The sequence below is a fragment of the Herpailurus yagouaroundi genome, unplaced genomic scaffold (assembly GCF_014898765.1).
Source record: "Herpailurus yagouaroundi ecotype Mexico unplaced genomic scaffold, PumYag 195, whole genome shotgun sequence".
In the NCBI taxonomy this organism is placed as follows: Eukaryota; Metazoa; Chordata; class Mammalia; order Carnivora; family Felidae; genus Herpailurus; species Herpailurus yagouaroundi.
The window spans coordinates 4,583,928-4,609,930 of record NW_024412426.1 but is presented as its reverse complement, the minus strand read 5'-3'; the positions used below and the strand labels follow the sequence as shown (position 1 = coordinate 4,609,930).

General features: G+C 38.8%; 2 protein-coding genes across 7 annotated transcripts in view; one reads left to right on the top strand and one right to left on the bottom strand.

Moving 5' to 3' along the window:
• Window positions 1–7,227: 7,227 nt before the first annotated feature.
• Window positions 7,228–25,840, top strand: ANGEL2 (angel homolog 2). 5 transcript variants are annotated; one of them, XM_040446424.1, is made up of 9 exons: window positions 7,228–7,451; window positions 9,881–10,206; window positions 14,773–15,029; window positions 15,724–15,793; window positions 16,910–17,331; window positions 18,590–18,716; window positions 19,122–19,179; window positions 21,867–22,030; window positions 23,882–25,840. In XM_040446424.1, the coding sequence occupies exons 1-9, from the start codon at window positions 7,393–7,395 to the stop codon at window positions 24,031–24,033; spliced, it is 1,635 nt and encodes a 544-aa protein (XP_040302358.1). In that variant the 5' UTR covers window positions 7,228–7,392; the 3' UTR covers window positions 24,034–25,840. The 5 variants fall into 5 exon arrangements, with proteins under 5 accessions (XP_040302358.1, XP_040302362.1, XP_040302359.1 ...); XM_040446425.1 differs by lacking the exon at window positions 7,228–7,451 and adding an exon at window positions 7,541–7,612; XM_040446426.1 differs by lacking the exon at window positions 7,228–7,451 and adding an exon at window positions 7,950–8,379.
• VASH2 (vasohibin 2) overlaps window positions 17,330–26,003 on the bottom strand; it is a 51,189-nt gene continuing 42,515 nt past the window's right edge. Inside the window, exon 8 of one of the 2 annotated variants that reach the window (XR_005781746.1) lies at window positions 17,330–17,566. The gene's annotated coding sequence lies outside the window, so the exon portion shown is untranslated. The remainder of the gene's footprint in view (window positions 17,567–26,003) is intronic. The other variant, XR_005781747.1, reaches the window with a different exon arrangement.

The window sequence follows — 26,003 nt, the reverse complement described above, 5'->3', positions numbered from 1 at the left end:
TTCATCCCAGATGAAATGAACATAAGAAAATGATTTGAAAATGAGTTTTAAATAAGCATGTAAGCATATTTAAGTATTCTCTAAGAAAGTTAAAAGAAAAAATACACGGAATTATAAAAGCAAGGAGAAAAACAAAAGGTTGACATGGAAAAGCATCTACTAGATATCCTGGAAATAACAAAATATAGTCATTGAAGTAAACAATAGACAAAATACACTCTGGTCTCAGTTGGAAGAAAAAGTTTAGTAAATTAATAGAACTGAGGATTCACCCAGATCTCCACATGGCAAGATAAGATGAAAAGGAGAGGAAAGAGAAGGAGGAGGACAGGAGGAGTGGTTAAGAGTAGTTAGGGGCGCCTGGGTGGCGCAGTCGGTTAAGCGTCCGACTTCAGCCAGGTCACGATCTCGCAGTCCGTGAGTTCGAGCCCCGCGTCAGGCTCTGGGCTGATGGCTCAGAGCCTGGAGCCTGTTTCCGATTCTGCGTCTCCCTCTCTCCCTGCCCCTCCCCCGTTCATGCTCTGTCTCTCTCTGTCCCAAAAATAAATAAATGTTGAAAAAAAAATTAAAAAAAAAAAAAGTAGTCAGAAGACAAAAGAATGAAGAGGGTTTAATAGCGATCTAATAGGAATTCCAGAAAAAGATAATAGAGGAAATGGTAGGAAAAACAATATTCACAGAGATAATGGGGTCAACATTTCTGAATTGAACAAAGAAGTTTTCAGAATGAAAGTTCACATTGAATGCTAATTAGTAAAAAGCAATTCTGGGGCGCCTGGTGGCTCAGTCTATTAAGATTCTGACCTTGGCTCAGGTCATGATCTCATGGTCTATGAGTTCAAGCCCCACATCAGGCTCTCTCTGCTCTCAGCACAGAGCCCGCTTTGGATCCTCTGTCTCCCTCTCTCTGCCCCTCCACCACCTGTGCTCTCTCTCTGGCTCTCTCAAAATAAATAAATAAACTTTAAGAAAAAAAAGAAAAAAGCAATTCCACATATACAAAGTAGATCTTAAAAACCAACAGGAGAAAGGGCAGGTTAGCTGCAATGGAATGACATTTAGACTTACAGCAGACTTAATCAGCAACAATAGATGTTAGAACACAATGAGTAATTAAGAATACTATGGAAAAATAACTGTGGGTCTCAAAGTATATCAAACCCTAAATATCATTCAAGAAAGAAACCAAAGTAAAGATATTATCAGTGACACAAAACTAAGAGACCTTATCACAAACACTTGCTAAGAAACAAGAATGAGCAAAGAAATTCTTTTGAATATGTTGGTGAATTTGCTTATTATTAAAAGGCTAATTTTGAGGGAACAAAATAAACTAAGAAATACGGGTAGCAATGTTTAGTGAAAAGTTAACGTCTAGTAAAGTCTTATTTGGGAAGAAGACAGAAATAAGATTTTTATTAGATATTTTGTTAGGAATAGAAATGGAATTAGTATTTGGCATAAGGGAATTTTTATACATACCTAGTAGAAGTACAACCAATTTGGAGAGCAATTTCTAGTAGATGAGGATGTATTCTTCCCTCTCAGCCAGCAATTCCAATTCTAGGAACATGTAAAGAAAACATCCCAGGGGCGCCTGGGTGGCTCAGTCAGTCAGTTGAACTTCCAACTTCGGCCTAGGTCATGATCTCTCAATTCTGTTTGTGAGTTCATGTCCCACATTGGGCTCATCGGACTCACAGCTCAGAGCTTGGAGCCTGCTTCAGATTCTGTGTCTCCCTTTCTCTGCCCCTCCTGCACTGGCAGTCTGCCTCATTCTCTCTCTCAAAAATAAACAAACATTAATAAAGAAACAAAATGTTTAAAAAAATCACAAATGCGAGCAAGGAGACATACAAGAATATTCATAACAGCATTAGTAATAATAGTAAAAAACTATAAACAACGTAAATGTGTATCAGCAGAATAAAGGATTAGTAAATTGTGATTTGTATTTGGAATACTGTGTGCAGTAGGAAAAAGTGAATGAACCAGAATTAGAAGTAGAAACATGAGTAAAATCTTATAACGTTGAGAATAAAAAACAAGTCGCAGAAAGATGCAGAGTATAACATTCTAGTTTTAAAATGTTTAAAATTTAGTTTTAAAATATTATATGTTGTATATAATACTTAAAATCAATGGAAAACTTAACAGTACATGGGAATGAAAAAAGCCAAAATCAGGATAGTAGTTACCTTTGGGAAGATGAAAAGGAATGGCATTGTGTATGGGGTACCAAGAGGCTTCAACTATACTTGTAATATTTTCTTTTTTTTAAAGCTTATTTTATTTCTTTTCAGAGAGAACACAAGCAGGGGAGGGGCAGAGAAAGAGGGAGACACAGAATCTGAAGCAGGCTCCAGGCTCTGAGCTGTCAGCACAGAGCCTGACATGGGGCTCGAATTCATGAGTTGTGAGATCATAACCTGAGCTGAAGTGGGACGCTTAACCAACTGATCCACCCAGGCGGCTCTTGTAACACTTGACTTCTTAAGCTGGGTGTAGGGATAAATGAATAAACGAATGAGTGAATGAATTTTAACCGCAAATGTCATCAGAGTATACCTGATAAAGAGGTATAACTAAAACAGTACCTGGAAAGATTATTTAAATTGGAACTTAACAAACTACAAATGTTATGCATTTGTTATGGTATCAACATATTTTCTTTCCCCTAGCTTTATTGAGGTATGATTGGCAACTAAAAACTATATATTAAGGTATGCAATATGATGTTTTAATATATGTATACATTTTTAAATGATTATCACAATCAAGCTTAACATACCCATCACCTCACCTACTCACCTAGTTACTATTTGTGTGTGTGTGTGTGTGTGTGTGTGTGTGTGTGTGTGTGTGTGTGTGTGTGTTGAGGACATTTAAGATCTACTCTCTTAGCAAATTTCAAATATACAATACATTATTATTAACTATACTCACCATGCTATATAGTAGGTCTCAGAACTTCATCTTATAACTGCAAGTTTGTAACCTTTGACCAATACGGTATTACCTTCTGATTCTTTCTGTCCTCTAGAAACTAGCGAAGGCCTTCTCCAGTTGTGTCAAAGTAAAACGTTTCTGTTTCAGTTTGTTTTGGACTTTTCTTCTTTCTCCTGGCTCTGCCTTGTTTGCCGATCCAATCTGGACATCCCAGTCCAGAGGCTGAAATGGTCACTTCCCTGCTTAAGGATTGGAAAAACAATTTTCAAACAATTCTAAGTCTCTCTGCTATTGTTCAAAATTTGTATTCTGAGTATTATTTTCTCTTCGGCCACATTTCTATAGTTCTAGCCATGTCTATTTCTAGTTGTACAGTACTTAATTCCTTCATGAGCTTCGCTGAACCTCTGTTACACCCTGAAAGGTGCCTCCACTAGTGACTTACTCCTCAGGAGGAGAGACACTCTCTGACTTCATGCCACTGCATCTCTCCATCTCATCTCTCTTCATAATCAGCCTTGGCAGTTTCAGTGAAAGAGAGCAGTCTTACCTGCTTTATAGTTTGGGCAGGAAGAACGTTCATGGACCAAGAGTAAACACAGAAACACAAAAACTCATCAGTCTAGGAATTCTTGAGAGTCCCCATATCACAGAAATGTGGGATTTCAAGCTCTTGCACTTTCTTTTAAACATCAGTCCCTCTGGGAGAGGTTTATTAACTCACACTTTTGCCATATTTGCTACTCACACCCCAGTCCAGTCAATTCAAGTTCCTGAGGTCTTAAGGAGTCCCCTAGTAGCTGATGAGTATCTGTATGCTTGTCCAAACAACTTGGTTTCCTTTTAGTAGAGAACTTGGACCCTGAAGTTTTCTTGACCACCCTTCTTCACTGCCTCAATCTATGACTATCTGTGCAATTATGATGGGGTGGTATTTTGAAACATCAATCAATGTCTGTACCCATTTCTAGTTAACATTAAACTACTTCAAGAAAGAAATCACCTGCTCACTAGAGATTGGCCTTAATTATGTAAACTTTGATTCTTACAACATTTCTTATTAGTTTCTATAATAATATATTTTTCTTTTAAGTATATCACATTTAAAGTGTCTTTATCTTTTTTTTCAAGTAATTTTAGGAATTAAACTTATAGAAGTGCTAAGGTACCTGGCTGGCTCAGTCAGTGTAGCATATGACTCTTGATCTCTGGGTTGTGGGTTCAAGCCCCACACAGGGTGCAACGATTACTTAAAAATAAAATGTTTTAAAAATATTTATACAAGTGCTAATTTATCTCTATAAACCAATTAGAGCGCAGCTCCTTTAGTAAAATAAACTTCATAATTTCACTTATTAATATCTTCCAGATGTAGGACATCTCACGTTCATATAATGAGAGGTAAAGCCCTTCGTAAATAACAGACACATAGACACACAGGCAAATAGAGAACTTATGGCTTTGAGTCTACAATTTCAGCCACGTGTCAAGAGTCAACACAGAAGCACAAAATCTCTCTAGTTGAGATGCCAAAGAGGTGTTTTTCCCAGTGGGCACAGAATTCTTGAGCTCAAAATAGACAGACAAATGAACAAGAATAACAAGCCAGATTCTCTGCTGTCTTTCACTCCATACAAAAAAGATCTCTGTAAGCCATTAATCCTTTTACAGAGATCACCAAGTGGCCAGACCACACTACCAAATTGCCAATCACTGCTGCCACAGGAGAGGCATAATTTATTGACCATATACAAACCAAAACACAAAACCAGTGGAGAAGAAAATTAAAATTAGGAAAACAGAAATTGAAGAAAATTCTGGTGTGCTTCAGATCCACCTCTGAAAGCAGGAAAAGAAATACCTACACTGGGCAATCCATGAGCTAGAGCTCCCTGGTCATAAGTTGGTCTGCTTCTGTCCAACGAATCCACTGGGCATCTTGGTGGGAACTGCAAAACTGTTAAAGGAGAACTCTAAAAGAAATAATTTAAAAAGTAGTTATACAAAAGGATTTTATGTAACTCTTTTATTAACCTTCTCTGATAGATGTTACAATTTGTTCCAGGAGAATCCAAACAGCAGACACTTTACAGATCAGGAATATTGATTGACCTTGCAAATGAATGCAAAACTGGCTTTTCTGCAGAGAAGGAGAGTTCTCTCTCCATTGGAGAGAACTCAACTCACATGTTCACAGATAATAATCATTTGTATTACCATCTGTTCTCTACAAGTTAACTTTAATCACTACAGAATTCTAAAATAGTCTGATTCAAGATAAAGGTGAGTATCTTTCAGGATCAGACAATCCTGCAAACTCCAGCATTCCATTGAAAGGACATCCATTAATCTTTTTTGCTTATTTCAAAGTGTTACATTTCTCCTTAACACATTACAAACGAGAGGACATAGGATGTACTAGAGGGAGAAGTTTCTGCTCATTCACAGATCTGCTCTACTTCTGGCCCTGTGTTTATCACTCATTCAAAAATATCTACAATCTACTGTGTATTTAGCACAGCACTAGGTGGGGTAAATTTTGAAAATAATGGGTCATGGTCCTTGCTCACAAGGAACTTACAATCTCATTATGGAAATAAGACATACAAGAAAGTAGCCAATAGGGGCGCCTGGGTGGCGCAGTCGGTTAAGCGTCCGACTTCAGCCAGGTCACGATCTCGCGGTCCGTGAGTTCGAGCCCCGCGTCAGGCTCTGGGCTGATGGCTCAGAGCCTGGAGCCTGTTTCCCATTCTGTGTCTCCCTCTCTCTCTGCCCCTCCCCCGTTCATGCTCTGTCTCTCTCTGTCCCAAAAATAAATAAAAAACGTTGAAAAAAAATTAAAAAAAAAAAAAAAAAAAAGAAAGAAAGTAGCCAATAAATATAATAAACTGCAAAATTTTTAGTACAACCAGAAAAGAGGGCAATATAAAATAGAAATACATCTGACCATCATTATTGATGCACTATGTATTTGTGAATTTGCCTACCTACTAAAATTTATCTGTAACTCCAAAACCAATACTTGCAAGTGCTTTTGCATTCATTCATGGACACACGCAGAGTGGTGAAAATTTTTGTTGTTGCATACTCCCAGCTGAGCTTGAAGGAAGCAAAGCTTGCCTTCCTGTTTCAGCCCTCACATTATAAACAACTGTACTCTTCACAGTCTATTTAGTACTATGTTTTCCACATTTTTGTGCTTTTGTTGGTGATTTTGCTGTTTAAAATGGTCCCCAAGGGTAGTGCCGAAGCGCTGTCCTAAGTGCTTAGGATCCTAAGCACAATTCTGTGATGTGCTTATGGAGAAAATATGTTAGCTAAGCTTCACTCAGGCTCGGCCACGAATTCAACGTTAAGGAGTCAAAAATATATACTAAATGAAGTGTCTTTAAGCAGAAACACATATAAACCAAGGTTATGTATCCATTAGGGGGCTAAAATGCGACGAGAGGCTCAGGGGAACCTAGCCCTGTATCCCCACTAGAAGCAATTGTTCGGTATTCACTATTACGGCGTTGGCAGTAACTTTATAGAACATTAACAATCACAAATGATGGCAATCAACTATACTTATACTGAGGAAAAATGTTTTTCAAGTACATCCGATTTCCTTATTAACATAAAAGAGAACGAGAAAAAAGCCTTCCCAAGAATTTCCTCCACTCACTGCTCTCCCAAAGAGCCTACAATTGCAGTAACCTTCCCCCCCTCCCCACTTTATTCTTCCTTCTTCCTCAGTTTCCCTCTCCCTCTCCCCCACTTTATTCTTCCTTCCTCAGTTTCCCTTTCCCTCTCCTTCTCCCCCTCTCCCTTTCAGAGGGGTCTCCACTTAAAGAATGTTTTCCAATAATCTAGAGTCCTATACTAATATTGAGAGACACGAGACACACACACACACACACACACACACACACACACACACACACACTTAAAAGTGAGCCCTAAGGATGCGTTCCAAAATTAACTGCAAAAACCCTTGGTATCACAGTTCTATGGGTACACTGTTCCCCACCTAGGGCGTCCGCCTTTTGAATCTCCCAAGGACATCATAAAAATACGCTAAAACACGTTTTTTTCTTCTTAGCTCTCACGAAGTCACCACCTCCTACCCTCCCGTAGGCCTACACAGAGCTGTTCGGCTCTTAGTTTAGTTCTTGTTTCTTTAAGACAGAAGTCGGGTGTTTGCCCTATTCCGAAATGGCCGCCCATGCTTCCCCCGCTCTGCGCATGATACTTGAACGCAATTCGGAGTTGTAATTCGCAGACTTTCGCGGCGCAAGATGGGGACTTGGCGGCCGGCGAGCCCAAACCTCCCAGCATGCCTTGCAGCCCGGCCGGGAGTCCCGACGTCTAGTGATGGGGAGCCCCTGGTGCTTTCGGCCGCCGCATCGGGTGTAGAGGTCGAGCCCCGAGCCTGGGAATTGGACGACCGCAGAGAAGAAAATGGAAGCGTGGCGCTGTGTGAGGAGGGGCTACGGCCGCTGTGTGGTGGGAAGAGGCCGGTCAGTAGGGCTGGGTGGCAGGAGGGAGGAGGGAGGAGGGAGGGGCGCGGGGGGGGGGCGGCCCGGGTAAACCCGGGGCGGGGCGGGCTGGGGGAGGAAGGAGGAAGAGGGTCCGGGCGGCGGTGCCGCCGGGACGAGCCTCCGGAGACCCCGAGGGATAGGTAAACCCGGCGCGGAGCCGGCGGGACGCTTGGCCGACGCGGGCCGGGCCGGGCCCGGGTCGGGCCCGGGGCGATCGATCGCCCGCAGGGCTAGTGCCTTCCCGACCTGGCTGGGCCTTGGAGCCCCGGCCCACTTTCCCCCAGCCCTGCCCCCGAGCCAGCCCGAACCCCCGCCCCGGTCCCCGGCCTCCTCCCAGGCCTCGGCACCCGCCGGGAGCTGAGCGTCCGCGGGGAAGCCGCCGGTCCGCAGTAGGTCCCGGGGCGGCCTGACCCCGAGAGGCGCGCGCATCGCACGCACGCCCGGGGGTTTGCTGTTTGCGATGTTAGTGTCTCTCTCTCAAACTTGAGTCATTTGTGTACCAGCCTTTACGATTATTACCGAATTCTCGTTCCACACTTGTGTTTACTGCATTTTTCTTGAAATTGACTCATTTTTTTGAAAAAGCACTTAAGTAGTGCTGCTTATATTAGCATCGCCCCAAGCAGTACCCGTGAAATCTTGGGTTTGATGTACTGATTATGGGTTTTTTCCTAATAAATACTTAGATGTGAAAAATCGAAAAGTTTAATTGTGTACCGTATGAAACGGACTGGTATACCGCACCTGGGAAACAGCACTGTATTAATTATTATATATTATGGGGATCCGGTTTTAATCTCCTATAGTCCGGGCTTGATGACAATTCAGTTCAACAGTGTTTTCCTGAGTACCAGCTGTGTGCCAGGCACTGTGCTAGGCACTTGGGAAGAGGCCAGGATTAAAATGAGTAAGAAAGCTCTGGCCTTGAAGGAGCTTATCATCTTAAGAGCAAAAGACGTCTCTATAAGTAACTAGAAATACAAAGAATAAGTTTTGCAGCCACGAGTATTATATGGCAACATGGTAGCTTATTAGCATGGACCAAGCACCCAAATCTCTATGGCTTTCAGAGTTGTCACAAAGCAGAGTAGCATGCCCATGTCATGCCTTTAAAGATTTACAATTAAGTTGAATTTAGAGAACAATTGGAGAATGCAAAAGTTTATAATAAATTATATAGAACAGCAAAAGTATATGATAAAAATTTTAAAAGCCTTTAAATTAACATATAAAAGTTAAAAAAACAGTAAATACTATTTAAACTAAGTTTCTTTGGTGGTAGAAGTGAACATTATTAATACTGTCTTGGAAGTGTACCTTTAATGAATTCTAGGAAAGGATAGAAGTCCTCTGAATCCAAAATTTTTGCCAGAATAGTATCATAAGAAGATGGTGCTTGAGTTGTATTGTTTCTTAAGAATGCCTGAGAACAAATTATTCAAGTTAATGATAACACTACTTTGGCGATGTTTTGGATGATCAGTATATTGGTTGGAATGTTGGTGAATTATTAATGAGTAAGCTCTATCCCATTTCATTTCCCTCAAGGAGAAGCATGCCATGAAAAAAAAAAAGATGGAAAAATAAATTATCCACCTGCTGATTAGCAAGAGAGGTAGTTTGGTGAAGTTGTGATAGGTTTTTGTTTTCTTAGCTATACAAATGTTTGGAAAATGTAATCTTGGTTAAAAACAACTGTTCAGAAGTCTGTTTTTACTACAAACCCAAGTTGGAGGAGAGATTGGCTTTAATTGTAGTCAGCTCATGTATTCCATAGTGATTTAACTCTTATGTTTGCTGTGGATTGTATTTATCCAGAGTTTATTAGATACTAGAAGTCTACTCTGAAAACCAGTTTGATGGTTAATCTCTCAGTTGAACTGAGGACTTTTTGAAGTGTATGTGGTGTTTTGGGAGCCTGGTGGAGTCTATGTTAAGTATTTAGAATACCATTCATAGGTGTTGAAGGACAGCTTTGAGGTATTGCTACTAATAATTAAATCATGGCTGCTTTTGCCTGTCCTTCATAGATCTTGAAGATTTTTTTTTCAGATTCATATATATATAATATAATTATATTATATAATATATATACATATATATATATTTAGAGAGAGACAGCACATGAGCAGGGGAGAGGGGCAGAGGGAAAGGGAAAGAGAGAGGGAGAGAGAGAATCTTAAGCAGGCTCCATGCTCAGCTCAGAGTTCTACAAGGGGCTGGATCCCACCAACATGAGATCATGACCTGGGCCAAAATCAAGAGACAGACGCTTAACCAACTCAGCCACCCTAGAAGCCAAAGTTTAAATATCAGGCATTATCTTGCCTTGAGGAGACAGATTTGGATTTAATGTGCTATAGCTGAACAAAAAGTGGTACCTCAAGGAGTGTATTTATTTCTTTTAGATACCCCATGTTTCCCCATCACCAGAAGAGTCTGGGCAGAGATTGGACTACACCGTGGGAGAATCTGCAAAGGTGTTGCTGGAACAGACATATTTCTAGTTGTATGAGGTGGCCTGGACATTATTCTCGTGCTCCTTACCCATACTTCAGTAGTAGGCATTTTTCACTACATTGGAGACCACCTTGTTTGTTTGAGTCTAGAACTCCGTTTCAGTACTGGAACTGGAGACCTGACAGCCTGAGCCACAGCTCTTTGATTCATCTCTCTAGTTACATCATGAACTCTGAGGGAGATGAGCCTTCATCAAAACGAAGAAAACACCAAGGTAAAGGTGACGTTTATCTTGGTGGAGAAATAGATGTAAGCCATAGAAGGAAACTTTCCTATCTGATAATCCTTAAAACCTCCTCCGGGTTTTGGAGGGGTTTAGTATTTGTTTTCAACCCATAGTTTTCTATTAGGAAAAAGGAAATTATTTTTTTAAATGATGTCTTGATTTATATCTATTTTTATCTTTTGTGTATTTCTGACAGTAAAAATGCAGGAAACTATATATAAAAAGAGAGGGAGAGAGACAGAGAGAGGGGGAGAATGAGGTTGGGAAAGAATGTAGGACTAGATTAAAACATTAAGTTTAAGAATAATTATCAAATCCCATTGATTTAAAAACAGGTCCTTAGACTTTCTAGAAATTGGTATATGTTCTTGGGAGTCCACAGATCTATAAAAAAATTAAATTTCAGGTTTTTATTATTTGCTTATTTACTTTAAAGATTTTATTTTTAAGTAATCTCCACACCCAACATGGGACTCGACCTCACAACCCTGAGATCAAGAGTCGCACGTTCCACTGACTGACCCAGCCAGGTGCCCCTCATGTTTTTATTTTTAATGCTAACTTTTTAATGTAAGACCAAAGGATATTCTTAAAGACACACAATCATTAATTGAAAGATATTTTCTTACAGAGTAAGATTTTAGCTTACTCAACGTATTTATTGTACTGAGGTTTATACATATAATCTTGAGTCTGTGGGATGTCTTATCTTTTAATAAGGGAACCACATCTTTTTCAGCTTTGAGAATGAGTTTTTTCTAAATATGTTGATTATTTCTAGATTTGTCAGATTGTTTACAATTCACTAGACTCGCTCTGTGCTGCCAGCCCTGCCTCCTCCCCCAAAGTATGTATGAATTATCTCAGTGGAACTTGGAGTTGTTTTTCTTACTGGGCTATGTTTTTGGTGAAGATAATTCCTCTGGAGATATTTGAAAATAGACCGTATAAGTGTTTCTGTGTAGAGAGCTGACATAAGTTTGTCAAAGGAAGACGTACAGAGTTAGTCTCACTTGGAAGTCAGAGCTCGAAGGTTAGCTAGATGATTAATTAGTGCTCTTTTAAATAGAAATTCTACTACACATTTGAGTAGAAATTGTAAGCACCGAAAGTGAAAATCTATTTGTATAATATTTAACCACAGCATGTGTTCATAAACCAATATTCTTTTGAATGAACGAAAGATGTATTGTAGAGGCATTAAAATTAGGTTCCTAAGAACAGTCAATCCATAACCTGTAAATCTAGGGCTGTATGATAACATGAGATGGCTTTTCATTCATGTATTCGTTGTTGATCAGGTCAGCACACTGCTCTCTTGCTTAGCCTTTGTAAATCTGGTGTGCTCCCAGGTGGAGTTGTGGCTTACTGACATAAGCATGGGCTCAGGAACCACTCCCTGCTCTCATTCTGTCCCACCACTAATTGTGTCAACTTGGACAGGTTATGGAGCCTCTCTGCTCCTTGGTTTCCAAGTGTAAAATAATGCCTACTTTGAAAGCCTGTTGAGGATGAAATGAGACATATCAAAGTGCCTAATACACTGTTGGCTTCATAGTAGGTACTCAGAAAATCGTGGTGGTGGTGTTTTCCCTTTAATGAATTGGGGATGACATTTACATACTGATAAACTTTGATTGCGACCTGACTCTTTATATGTCCATTCTTCCTAGGTATTGTGAATAAGGAAAATGCTCTTCGTTAAGCCATATTTGTGACTTCCGATAATTCACTAATACTTTTCAATCAAGAGAACAGCCTTCTAACTTGCCTATCACTTTAAAGTGGTATTTGAAGGAATTGTGTGACACAATTATGACTTTTTAATTAGGCGCCCTAAAAACCTGATCAGGCCTATTGCTTACTTTCTTTGATTCATCTGTCTTCTCTGCTGTGATCACCTTGTTCCTCCTGACATGGAAGGTATATAAGCTTTTGTAGTGTGACTGTATGTTGTGAAGTAGATGAAGGCCAAAGACTGTCCTCTCTCAGTCGTCTTCCGATTGTCTTCCATGGAACCCTACAAACACATTTCTGTATGTTTATTAAAAGCAAATGTGGTCAGGAGAAAATATGTATTTACCCCATCAGCCAGCCCCAGTCTATTAGGGATTGATGGTCATGACACGAAAAGTAACGCCAAAGAGTTATACAAGCTTGAGAAGGTTGAAAGCCACTCTTTAATTAGATAATCTGATGGTTTCAGTTACTTCAGAAATGGAGCTGCAAGAAGAGTTGGCTTACAAACACTTGCCAGGACTATACAATTCTCAGTGCATTTCTGTGCCCTTACATATACATATTTTATAGGAAAATATGAACACCTTTTTTAGACCTTCATTTTTCATATCTTAATATGATGGTGGCTCCAGGGTAGGGCTGTAACTTTGTGATGGTGGCTTGCATTTTGTTTGCATGACTAGAGCCCTTTGCATCTCGTATACATACAAAGACTATGATTTGTGGCTAAAAACCATCAATAGACAGTCCCCAATTTATGAATGAATTGTGTTCTAGATAATGAGTTCTTGAGAATCAGTTGTGGATCATCAGTTTCCGTTTTCCCCATACAAACTATGTTACAAATCTCAGGGTAGTTCTGTGGAGTCAGTACAATTAGGTGTAGTTCTGGGCCTTTGCAGGTAGGATTCTCTTTATTCAGTGAAGGATAGGGAAGAATATGGTTTCCATCCCTTTCCTGGGTATAGGACAAGCTGTAGGCTAAGTTCTGTAATCCTTGAAGACTTTTGTTGAGTTTGGTTTTCTTTCCTTCCACCTTTTTTTTCTTTACCCTTCTCAGGCGCTTAGTACCTTCATGGTATCGTATGTCTCCCAGCACCACGTTACACCCAGACCTCACTATTCATAAAAATTATCTTCCTCTTCGAGCCTCTGGTCAAAATCTCTATTCCCTCCTTGCAGCAGACATTAAACATGTTTACCAGAGGATATTTAAAAATTTTTTACTTTATTGGCATTTCTACAGAGTTTATTGATACTTTGATTGTAAATATATCATCATTGTAGACGATTTAGAAAAATCATCCACAGTCCTTCACTCAGAAATAACCGCTCTTAAAAATACTGGTGTGTTTCCTTTTGGTCTTTTTTTCCCCTATGTATAGAATATTTTTCCTCAATTTAATTTTTAATTAGTGGAATCCTAGGTATTGTAAACCAGTGAAGCGAAAACCTTCATGTAGGAGAAGGAAGATGTTCTAGGACTGAGGTTTTTCATGTAATTTTAATCATGCTTGAAAGTCCATCTCCAAACCTGTTTTCCCAAGTTCTTCCCTTTGTTTTCCCCTTCTGTTGAGCTCATGGAATCTCTAAAACTTCCACATTTTTCTTCATGGTTTCCATGGCAGTAAGAGTATCCTCCTTAATGGTGGGGTGAGAGAGACAAGGTCAAAGGGGTGTATGTACATTTGCGTGTGTGTGCAGGTCGTTTCTAAGTCGAGGACTACCTATAGTTGAAAAATCTCGTGCTGTCTGATTCTCCTCTCGTATTGTGTCTTTGCAGAATGTAAACTATCACAATTCCTGGTCACTCACTGCATGCTGGGCTCTTCAGCCAGCCCTTACCATTTACTAGCATTCTGCACCTGTGTTCTCTCTAACTTTTGCTTTGGTGTGCATTAAAAAGAATTCTTGTGTTCATTTCGTTTGCATCATTCCACTAAATACTGCTTCCACATGTTGGCATCATACACCCTTCATTCATGTCTAAACCAGAATTCTGAGATGAGTTCTTGCTAGAACTTAATCATTTGATGATCTTATCTTACTCATAGGAAATAAAATATAGTGCAAAATCATCTTATTGAACAGTCAACTGTGACATTCAAATACAGTTGACCTTTGAACAATACACAAACTGCGTAGGTCCACTTACACGTGTGCTTTTCTGATAAGTATGACACAGCACTGTAAATGTGTTTTCTCTTCTTTATGATTTTCTTAATAATGATTTCTTTTCTCTAGCTTACTTGGTTGTAAGAATACAGTATATAATACATATAACATACAAATTATGTGCTAATCTACTGTTTATGTTACCAGTAAGACTTCCAGTCAACGGTAAGCTATTACTAGTTAAGTTTTGGGGGAGTCAGAAGTTTTATGCAGATGCTTTTGACGTGCTTTTGACCCCCCCTCCCCCCGCATTGTTCAAGGGTCAACTGTATATTGTTATGGTTATGAAGTTGCTGAGCTTCTCTGGCAGAGCCACTTGTTAACCATAAGTAAGTGAGAAACTAGGACCCCTATTCAGTCTTAGCTGTATTAACACACTCTCAAGTCTCCAAAATGACTTGCCAGATCCTTTTAAACTTGTTTTGTACCTGTTGGTCAGTCATTATATCATTTTACTGCCTTTGTAATCAATTTGATGACAACTTCCAGTTACTTAGTGCTATGTTGCCATTTCCTAGGGGAAAACGTTCTGTTCATTGCCTGTAGGAATTTTTAAAAGGCAAGAAAAAACTGACATAAGGAAAATTGATGGTTTGTTTTTCATTAACTCTTTATATGTTGTTCAATATATTTTAACAGGCACAATACAACGGCATTGGGAATATATATGTAACCATAATAAAGACAAGACGAAGATCCTAGGAGACAAAAATGTTGACCCCAAATGTGAAGACAGCGATAACAAGTTTGACTTCTCAGTGATGTCCTATAATATACTTTCACAAGATTTATTGGAAGACAATTCACACCTCTATAGACACTGCCGGCAGCCAGTTTTACACTGGAGTTTTAGGTTTCCCAATATTTTGAAAGAAATTAAACACTTCGATGCAGATGTAAGTGCAGAATATCATCAAAATTCTTCACATAAAAGTTCACTTGTGTACTGAATGGTTTTATCCCTTTCGTTTGTGGTATGAGAAGGTTTTAAATACAGTGATGGGACAGTTTTTAACAACATAACATGACTTCCAAAGAGTCATTTGCTAATGGTTGTTGGTATAAATAATCACTAAAATTTCAAAAAAGATCCAAAAAGTTCTACTTATCCGTCAGTTTTGAGACAGGGACTGGCAGTATATGAAGTATTTATTTAGTAACGGTTTCCTTTGACTTGAAATGTAAATCATTCTTGTAAAAATCTAGATGATGGCATTCAAAGAAATGACCTCCGGAAAGTACTAAAAGGACATAGTACTAAGGAACATTTTAATTCAAGAAGGACTTAGTACAAAGGAACATTTTAATTCAAGAAAAAGACTCCAACATGTAAATTAAAAAGATTTCTTTTGGAAAATACAAGTTTCAGATAGTAAGAGAGAGAGCTTCATGTATTTAAAGGCCAGGGTTTGGGGAACTGATCAAATTTGGAAATGTTAATTTGATAGTTAAAAAGAAGAAAAGGATTATGTCTTTTATTTCAAGTTTCATTAGGTTTTTAGAATTTTAAAAGCCTGTTTTTAAAGACGAAAGCACCAGAAAGTTCATATTTGGGCTCTGTTTTAACTCACACCATGTTTTTCTTCCAAGGTACTTTGTTTGCAAGAAGTTCAAGAAGATCATTATGGAGCAGAAATCAGACCCAGTTTGGAATCTTTGGGTACAATGTAACTTTTATTTTAGCCAGATTTGTTTTGGAAGATTTGCGTGCTGTGAAAGCATAACTTGCTGACAAAGATGTGTGGTACATTGGGCAAAAAAATCTTAATTTTGAAAAAACTTAATATCCATTTCAAAAAGTCAGGAAGAGATTGAGGTATTTCAAGTGGAAACTTTTGTGTTCATATAGCAGTTTAATTCAAACAGAAAAGCATGTGAGATTCTCTAATTAGCTTCCTTTCCAGTAGTTGCTGTACCCACAGCTAGACCTCTCAGATTCTAAGTTCTGTATCAGATCATTCTGTCTGGTTAGCGAATGGGTAGAAGCTAAAAACCTACTTGATAAGTGAACACTTCTAGAAACAGTGCATCTGTTTGAGAAATGCTGCCTACTTTGCATTCCTTCCTCGGCAAATATTTTTTGAATGCCTACTATATCCTATGCACTGTGGTGGTACAGCAGTGAGCAAATAGATAAAAAGGCTCTGTCCTTGTGGAGCCTACATTCTGGTGGAGGAAGGCTGACAAGTCAAATAAATACTTAAATAGCACACTAGGTAATGAATTTTGGAGAAAAGCAGGAAAGTAGAATGGGTCAGGTTTCACTCTTAAACAATGATCAGAGAAGGTAGGTAACATTCGCGCAAAGACTTGAAGGAGGTGAAGGAACAAGCCACGCCTATAGCATTCCAGACAGTGGAAATAGCGAAGCAAAGACCCTGACGTAGGAGTGCTTCAAGGCAGGTGAGGAGGCAGGTGCGTGTTGAGTGGAACAGGGGAGGAGTTATAGGCAAAAAGGTCAGAGATGTGCCATAGCAGGGGTGGGGATGGTGGTGGTAGATTATCGTAAGCCCTTATATAGTCTTTGTCACAACTTTTACTAGGATGAAAATGACAGCGTGATGATGCACATTAACATATTGGAGACTAAAGTCTGCAAGTGAAGAGACCCATTCCTAGGACCTAGACCGAGTCCCAAACTTAACATCCTACATTGTTAATGTTTTGCAGGATATACTTTGATAAACGTTGTTCAGAGATGTCAGGAGAGCTGTGTTTTGCTATACGTATGTTTATAGTGGTAGTCCCTTGTGTTAAATTTATGCCTTTCTTATAGGTTATCACTGTGAATACAAGATGCGGACAGGAAGGAAACCCGACGGCTGTGCCATTTGCTTCAAACATTCCAAGTTTTCACTCTTATCAGTGAACCCAGTGGAATTCTACCGCCGTGATGTCCCTCTGTTGGACAGAGACAACGTTGGATTAGTGTTACTCCTGCAGCCCAAACTTCCACGTGCTGCCTCTCCTGTGATCTGTGTAGCTAACACACATCTCTTGTATAATCCAAGGCGAGGGGATATTAAGCTGACCCAACTGGCGATGCTTCTGGCAGAGATTTCCAGTGTTGCCCATCAGAAAGACGGCAGCTTCTGCCCTATCGTCATGTGCGGTGACTTTAATTCTGTTCCTGGTTCTCCGCTCTATAGTTTTATAAAGGAAGGAAAATTGAATTATGAAGGACTCGCCATCGGAAAGGTAAGTGCTTGCTTCATGGTTAGTAGGAGATGGACGTAGTCTCTGTTCCTATAGCGTGAGGATCGTTGTCATACGGCTGTTGAAAACCTCAGATGACCCAGTACCCTCACTTCACCAAGCTATGATGGTTTTCCCAACTACTAATGAGTAATTGTGTTCACTTGGTTGAATTTCAGCTTTCCCATCTATCTGAGGCAACATTCTGCTTGGAGGAATTGGCAGGCAGCAAAATATCCTAAATGGGGGAGAAGAAGAAAAAATAAAAGCACTGACAGACAGTACTTCGTAAAGGGGCGCTTGGCCGGCTCAGTCAGTAGAACATGTGACTCTGGATCTGAGAGTCATGAGTTCAAGCCATGTTGCGTGCGGAGCATACTGAAAGACTAAAACTTTTAAAAAAATACTTCATAAATAAGGAACTATTCATAAGGGGGTAGAATGGAATTTTGAATGCTGGATGTGGACAGTATGGTTGGCAAAACAGTAATTTAATATTTCTTTAGTATGCACATCTTCCTTTTCATGATGGTAAATATTTTAATTCCTTAGCTGCCTATATCCCATGTTTATCCCATGTTTTTTTCTTCATTGTGCTCTCTGTTGCTTCAGATCATTTATTTCATCTTCAGGATTTTAACCAAAATAAACTCTCCACCACTGAGTTTTCAGTGATGGTTTAAAATTTTGTGAGAGATGGGGCGCCTGGGTGGCGCAGTCGGTTAAGCGTCCGACTTCAACCAGGTCACGATCTCGCGGTCCGTGAGTTCGAGCCCCGCGTCAGGCTCTGGGCTGATGGCTCAGAGCCTGGAGCCTGTTTCCGATTCTGTGTCTCCCTCTCTCTCTGCCCCTCCCCCGTTCATGCTCTGTCTCTCTCTGTCCCAAAAATAAATAAATGTTGAAAAAAAAAAAATTTAAAATTTTGTGAGAGTTGATCTCTCTAAGTATTTTATATGATAGGAGCTTTGTTGCAGGGAGTAAAAAGGGGGGTGCAGCATTAGTCTAAAGCTATAGATCATGTAGCTGTCCAAATTAGAATAACACGTATAGGAAAAGATTGCCATTTTTATGTAAACAGTAACTTTTTTCTGAACTATATTTGAATAAGATTTTGTGAAGCACAAATAATCACTTACTATGATAAAGAAAGGGTAATATTTACCATTCTTGGATTTCCTCTTCTTATTTAAGACATAAACTTTTCAATACATAAACTACTTAAAATCTATTCACTTAAGATACCTGTTGAAATTTTGTTTAGGTATCTGGCCAGGAACAGTCTTCACGGGGACAAAGAATTTTATCTATTCCAATTTGGCCCCCAAACCTAGGTATCTCACAGAACTGTGTGTATGAGGTACAGCAGTTACCAAAAGTAGAAAAGACAGGTAAGTGTTTGCAGTATATTTTGCCAGTCTCCTTGATAGTAGTGTTCCCTTTGAAGACCTAAAACTAAATTTTTCAAGGGATGCCATCTCAGGGATGAATATTCATATATAAAAACATAATGCTTACTTGTTCAATTCTTTGTTAAAGAACTCTAAATTTACCATTTTTAAGTTGGCCTTCCAGAATTATCTGCATGAATTACTTGCATGTTGTTTTGGAAATCAGTTTTGCTAATTATGGAGACCATCAAAACATACAGATTCCCGGATGAAACATTTAACTAGGCATCCTGTCAAAACTAGATATATCTTAAATATTGTTCCTAGCGTAAGAGGACTATTCTGTGGCAAACTAGAACAAAAGAGTATATCGATAGTTTAATATATTTCTCTTTGTTCTTACAGATGGTGATCTGACACAAACAGAGCTGGACAAAACAGAGGTCCTAGTGACAGCTGAAAAGTGAGTTCTGAAAAGCCAACAATAGACATTTACTAACTTTAGTTGGGTAAAAAAATCATTTCTCAAAAATCTCTTTGGATAAAAAATGAAAATTATGTTATTCCATGCTGATGAAGAAAACTGGCTCTTGAGTCAAATAGACCTGCGTTCCAGTCCTAACTTTGCTACATTTTAGCTGTGTAATTTTGAGCAAGAAAATTAAGATCTCTGCGATTCAGTTTCCTTACCTATAATTTGGGTAGTTGTGAGGAGAGCGTGAGATAAAGCATGGAAAGCTTGATGTTTGACTCTTACGAGGGGCTTAAGGCAGTGTTATTTAAAGCAAAGAGCCTGTCCCTGCACCTGGGCCAGCTAGTACTCAGAAATTGATCGCTATTACGTCCTTTAACAAAGGTCAAGATCACAGGAAAATGCCATGCTTAGCCTCCTTTGACTTGCTGGATCTTAACAGTTTGTAGGGGAATTGACCCAAAAAAAAGGATATACCAGCATAAATAATTATATTTAAATTTTATAAATACTTTATAAAGACATTTACATCTCTTAAACTACAGGAAAGGGTTGTCAAAGGTGGAGGGGAAGATGCCTGGATTACCGGTTATCAAAGATGCATGAATATTTGGGGCTATGGTTGAGAAACAGATGAATATTAATACAACAGGATGGAGATCTTATCTTATCTCTTTGGGAGATTCTTGAAATGTCTTGATTTTATATCGTAGCCCTTTTATTCGTATTTTAATGCGTGTTTTAACATTTATATTTAGGGACCAAATTAGAATCACCTCTTACTCATTTTATCTGCTTTCTTCTCAGTCTTACTATATTTTGTATACCTTGTTTTGACAAAATATTCTCTCATATGTAAGAACCTAGTAAGATAGGAAGTAATAGTTTTTGAAATTTTAAAAAAGAATATTTAGAAATTCATGATTAAACCTTTCAAATATAGTAAAAACTTCCCAGAGTAAGATTAATAAAAAGGCTAATCTGACTTACAAGTATTTGGTTTTGAGTAATTCTAAAATGTTTTTATAACAAAATGGGGTATAAGAAAAGATACTTTTAAGTATCTGTATATAAATATAGTGTGCTTATATGCAGAGCTTATATCTCTAAACCAAAAAATTGATAGAGAACAGTTTGCAGGAGGCATATTTTACATTTAATAGTGTTGTAAATATAAGTCCTTAGACATAAAATGTTGCTAAAACTTGAAAGTCAGGGCATTTTGAAACAGTTACCTTTGTTCTTTGACATTGAGCTTTTGTCTTTCTTTTAATGTTTATCTTTGAGAGAGACAGAGCGCGAGCAAGGGAAGGGCAGAGAGAGAGGGAGACACAGAATCCGAAGCAGGCTCCAGGCTCTGAGCTGTCAGCACAGAGCCCAACACAGGGCTTGAACTCAGGAACTGTGAAATCATGACCTGAGCTGAAGTTGGATGCTTAACCAGCTGAGCCACCCAGGCGCCCCTGACATTGAGCTTTTTAAAAAGCAGGGCAGCATCTTTATATGTGTATCTTAAGCACCTAAGATAGTGCTTAGAACTTAGTAGATATTTGTTAAATTTTTGTTGAATTTTAGAAAGTTAAAAAAAAATTTTCCATGATATAAAAGACCTTTAATCTTCAAGATATGTTTATAGGAAATGATTTTTAAACCCTTTATTTAGTATATCACATGTATGTGTAGCATGGGATAAATATAAACCATTACAGAACCTGTTTTAAGATGCAGTACAAAATTATCTGATATATCACAGCAAGAATAATCATAGAAAAATATGGCCCTCTGACAATGAAAGTCTGGCAGACTCTACATAACATTCATAAAGGCTACTTTTTCTTAAAAACACAACAGGAGCGCCTGGGTGGCTTAGTTGATTGAGCATCCAACTCTTGATTGTCATCTCAGGTAATGATCTCAGGGTCACGGGATCGAGCCGTGCATCAGCTCCGCACTGAGCATGGATCCTGCTTAAGATTGTCTCTCTTTCCCTCTCTCCCTTCCTGCCCCCGAGCCTCTCTCCTGTCTCTCCCCCTCCTCCTTCTTCCTCTGTACCTTTCCCCCATTTGTGTGCTGTCATTAAATTAAATTAAATTTATAACAACAAATAACTTATAAATTGTTTTAGAATACGTATTAGTAAGTGGGGGCTTTCAAATATGTTACAATTAATAATAAATCACATTAGTATGTTAATTATTGAGCTTTTTCCCTCTGTGTGTCACAGCCTTGTTAATGGGTTTTGGATATCCCTACATGAATAAATGAATGTCAGATTGTGATATTGTCTCTTTTAAAAAGCTTGTCTGAATGCCTGGTTTTGTCTGGATATTAAGTGAGAAAGTGCTTTAAAAAGGAGGAATTCTAGGGGTGCCTGGGTGGCTCAGTCAGTTGAGCCTCCGACGACGTCACCTCAGGTCATGATCTCATGGTCTGTGGATTCAAGTCCCGCATCAGGCTCTGTGCTGACAGCTCAGAGCCTGGAGCCTGCTTCATATTCTGTGTCTCCTTTCTCTCTCTCTCTCTCTCTCTCTCTCTCTCTCTCTCTCTCTATCTCTCTGCCCTTCCCTCATTCACCCTCTGTCTCTCAAAAATAAATAAACATTAAAAATAAATAAATAGGAGGAGTTCTAAAAATCAAAAACTTGATGGATGCTAAACACTTTTTCTTTTCATTTTAGATTATCTTCAAATTTACACCACCATTTCAGCTTGTCGTCTGTTTATTCACATTATTTTCCTGACACTGGAATTCCAGAAGTGACCACTTGTCATTCCCGAAGTGCCATAACTGTGGATTATATTTTCTATTCTGCCGAAAAGGAAGACGTTGCTGGGCAGCCAGGTAAAGAATGCGTGCGATCTTACATTGTGCCTGAGAATACAGTAACTAAAACCTCAGGGCTGAGGCTGAGAGGGTCAGCTAAACATCTGGTGAAGTTCTAGACTTAAAAGTTTAAAATATTTTGAAATTGGTAATATATTTGAGTTTACCAGCTAATCCCCTGCAAAACACAGAGGCAGTGATGCACCTCAAAGCAAGTTATTGCCTACGATGTCTGTCCTTAGTGCCTCCTTCCAGTTCCAGTCAGCTTCTTGGTTTTCATTTTATTGGTTTTACTTGCCATAAGTGTACTGTTTTTCTTGTGACAGCAACATCAGATAGTTTTGTAGTTAAGTTTTACTGAGACATGCTGCCTTCATTGGAGGACCTTGCCTATACTGCCAGCAATAGATAGTGTTGTCCTGTAGACCCTGGAATACTGGATCTTTCCAGATCGATAAGTCCATTATGTGAATATGTGGTTTCAAAAAGCGAAGGTGATAAAACACTTCTCCTTGTATGATTCAGTGAAAGTAAGGTTTTAAATATTAACCAAATGATTTGATGTGGAGAAGAAAATGCAGTTCAAAATGACTGGCAGTCAAAAAAATACCATTCAGAAAACTTCGAAAGTCCAAAATGTGGGCAGATGTTTTGTCTTTTCTGATTCCACCCCCCCTTTTTTTTTTTTACTACTTTCCTTTTTTCCTTTTTTCTCCTGTTTGTGTTTTCCTTCCTACCGAGGATAACTATTAGTAATACTCAGGACTTGGTTTACCCTGCCCACTAGAGAGAGTCTAGGAAATAGTCTTCCTGCTTTGAATTTGTTGTAGGGGTAGTTGTCATGCTGTAAGTGTTCACTAGGTGGCGGGAGTGTGCCATGGACCAGCATCTCCAGTGATCCTGTTAGAATACGTCCTCTTTCTCTACTGTGGGCACTGACTCTGTGGGACCAAAGTATACTAATTTTTCTTTAATGTTTATTTTTGAGAGAGAGAGAGAGCATGAACAGGGAGGGGCAGAGAGAGAATCCCAAGCAGGCTCTGTGCTGCCAGCTGTCAATGCCACCCAACTGGCTGAGCCACCCAGGTGTCCCCAAGGTTTACTAATTTATTCTCTCTCCAGTCACCTTATAAACTTCCTATTCCACCATGGCTGGATCTTTCTGCTTTATACAACTACAGAATAGTTGATGAATGAATTTATGTAGTTGTCAATCCCAAATTACTTCTAACATTATCTTTACACCGATACTTTTTCTAAAGATTACTTGCAGGGGTATCTGGCTGGCTTGGTTGGCAGAGCTTAATCGCAGCGTCATGAGTTCAAGCCCCATGTTGGGTATAGAGATTACTAAAAAAAAACAAACAGAAAAATAAGATTATTTGTAGAACTGAAAACAAAAAACTCTGAACTAGAAAAAAACAAACATCTGAAACTGCTGTGTGTCTGAGAATTATAATTAGGTTATAACTCAATATGAAATTTAATCATGCGGTGCTGGATGGCTCAGTCAGTTAAAGCATCTGACTCTTGATTTTGGCTCAGGTCATGATCCCAGGGTTGTGGAATCAAGCCTCGCATCGGGCTTTGCACTGACAGCACTGGGCCTGCTTGAGGTTCTCTCTCTCCCTCTTCCTGCCCCTCCTCTACTCACACGTGCACTCCCTCTCTCTCTCCCTATCAAAATGAATAAACTTCAAAAAATTAAATGAAATTTAGTCATATTCTAAGAACTGTTTCCTGTGAGACTTCTAGAGGGATCTGAAGTTCCTGATCATCATTTTTTTAAAAAATAAAGACTTGTGTGATTCATTTACAGTGACCTGTTGACACAGTTATGCTAAATATTAATGTGTTTCTTTAATGTAGGAGCTGAAGTTGCTCTGGTTGGTGGCTTGAAACTTCTGGCCAGACTATCACTCCTTACAGAACAAGACTTATGGACTGTTAATGGACTTCCAAATGAAAATAACTCTTCGGATCATCTGCCTTTATTGGCTAAGTTCAGACTTGAGCTGTGACTCTTCTTTGACGACACATATACTTTTGTGTCCCATTTGTATTCTTTTTCACAAAGTGTAAAATAGCTCTTGAGAGTTTGCATGTTTATTTTTGCGCTGTGGAGTTTCGGAAGAGGTTCTGTTCAAGGCTTCAAACAGATGTCGGAAGAAACAAGTTTACAACAATTTTCTTTGTAATAATGAGAAAGTATTTCCTGACCAGTGAGTTCTAAATGCTCCCTCCTTGTTGTAAAAGAGTTGTAAATATTTTTTATCCTAAATCCCAGTAAAATTGACAGTGATTTTTAAATATAGCACATCCTCTAGTGTTAGTAAAGAATTTCGGTTGATGTTTTTGGCAAGCTTTACAGTGGATCCAAAGTATCTCTGAGTTCTTGCAAACCACAACTCATTTCCCTTCCAGAAGGCTTGATTTCATTGTGTGGACCATCTGTTTGTCAAGTCCTAATTCATCTCAGAAATCACTGGGTCGTTCACAAGTGTCTAACCAACCATTTTAGTTTGGTTTTGAGGGGGCGTAATGATGCTTTCTAAAATTGTACAAATTGCTTAATCCAGCTTATTACTATCCTGAGCCATGTAATGTGTCTACGTTTTGTTGGGAAATGTAGTAGGAGAGGAGTTTTACACATGCCCTCTCTTTTCCATCCTGTGGGACAGGCCATTCCAGCATGCCGGAAAGAGGCAGAGACTGGGTTTTAACGCTTTCATTTCCCTAGCAATTTTTTTTTCCTTTTTTCTATTCCATTTCAGGAAGACATCCCTAGGTTGGGGGAGAGACTTTATTTTTCTGAACCAGTTCTATAGAAATTTAATTTATTAGGAAGCTTGTCTTTAGAACAAAATGTCAGCTATAAGATTATTTTGGTTTTGCCTCAGATACTTAGGAAGCCCGCAAAACTAGTGGGGAGATACCAACTTGGAGACCTAATACTCGCAAGTAGTAATTTAAGCTTAGTCGTTTTGTTTCTAAGATGTTAGCTACTTTGTTTTCTTTTATCATGAGGCCGCAGTGTGCATGGTGCTGACATTTTTTTTTTGTAAAGTGGTTAAGAGCAGGTCTAATTAGTCTCACAGCTGGCACTATGTCAATGTTTGAATCAAAAATTTTAAAACCGAAAAAGTGAAAATGTCCCCTTTTTTGAGGCATTAGGATCAAAGAGTTATGTGCGTTTTTACTAAGTAGTAATTTTATATTTGAATTACACCGAATTATAAAAGTTTCTACAATGGGCATTCTTCGTAGAATGACTCCTGTGAAATTAGAAAGCAGTAGTTCCTCCAAGTCCTGGACTTCAAAGGTTTTTGTACGAAAGTATATTGACTACAGTTATTTTTTAACAAAATAAATCAGATGACTACCTGAACAAAGCATGTGGGTTATAAGGATTTGCCTAGTAAAAATTGTAATAAGCAATTATTTTTAAATGTTTCATTTCTCACTTTTTTGGGTTTTTACTTACAGTATTACCTGTAGTTCTAAGATTTTCCACATTTTCTAGTAACAGTTTGCAGAATATTCAGTGTTCTAATTAGCAGATATTGTTGCCGTCAAATAATAATAGTGTAATTAATCCCTTTTAATATTGGGGAAAGAAAAAAGAAAATTCATTAAGTACCGCTTTGTGTTACGTGAGTTTATTAACAAATAATTTTGTGTATAGGTCATTGTTGGCAAACTAACATCCCTGAAAACCTCTGTGAAAACTTAATGTTTTGTATCCTGATTAATATATTGACTTTAGGCCCTTTTCATGTGCTTCACTTTGTAGAGTTAATCCATAAAAATGCTTTCTACTTTAACCTATAAAGTGTAGTAGTGTTTTGTGAACTGGAGGCCAAAGCGTCCATGTAATAACCTTCCCACAGGTTTGTAAAGCTCCACTAAAATTAATGATCTACTTGTCTTTACTTTTTACGGTCAGAAGAATCGGAAACTCTGTTGGAGCCTTGTACTTACCCGCCAAAGG

Bases quoted from the DNA above. Each gene is read 5' to 3' on its own strand.
- ANGEL2 (XM_040446424.1), top strand. From the start codon at position 7,393: ATGGAAGCGTGGCGCTGTGTGAGGAGGGGCTACGGCCGCTGTGTGGTG. The intron at 10,207-14,772 runs GTAAAGGTGACG...ATATTTTAACAG, and splicing joins AAAACGAAGAAAACACCAAG to GCACAATACAACGGCATTGG. The intron at 17,332-18,589 runs GTAAGTGCTTGC...AATTTTGTTTAG, and splicing joins AAGGACTCGCCATCGGAAAG to GTATCTGGCCAGGAACAGTC.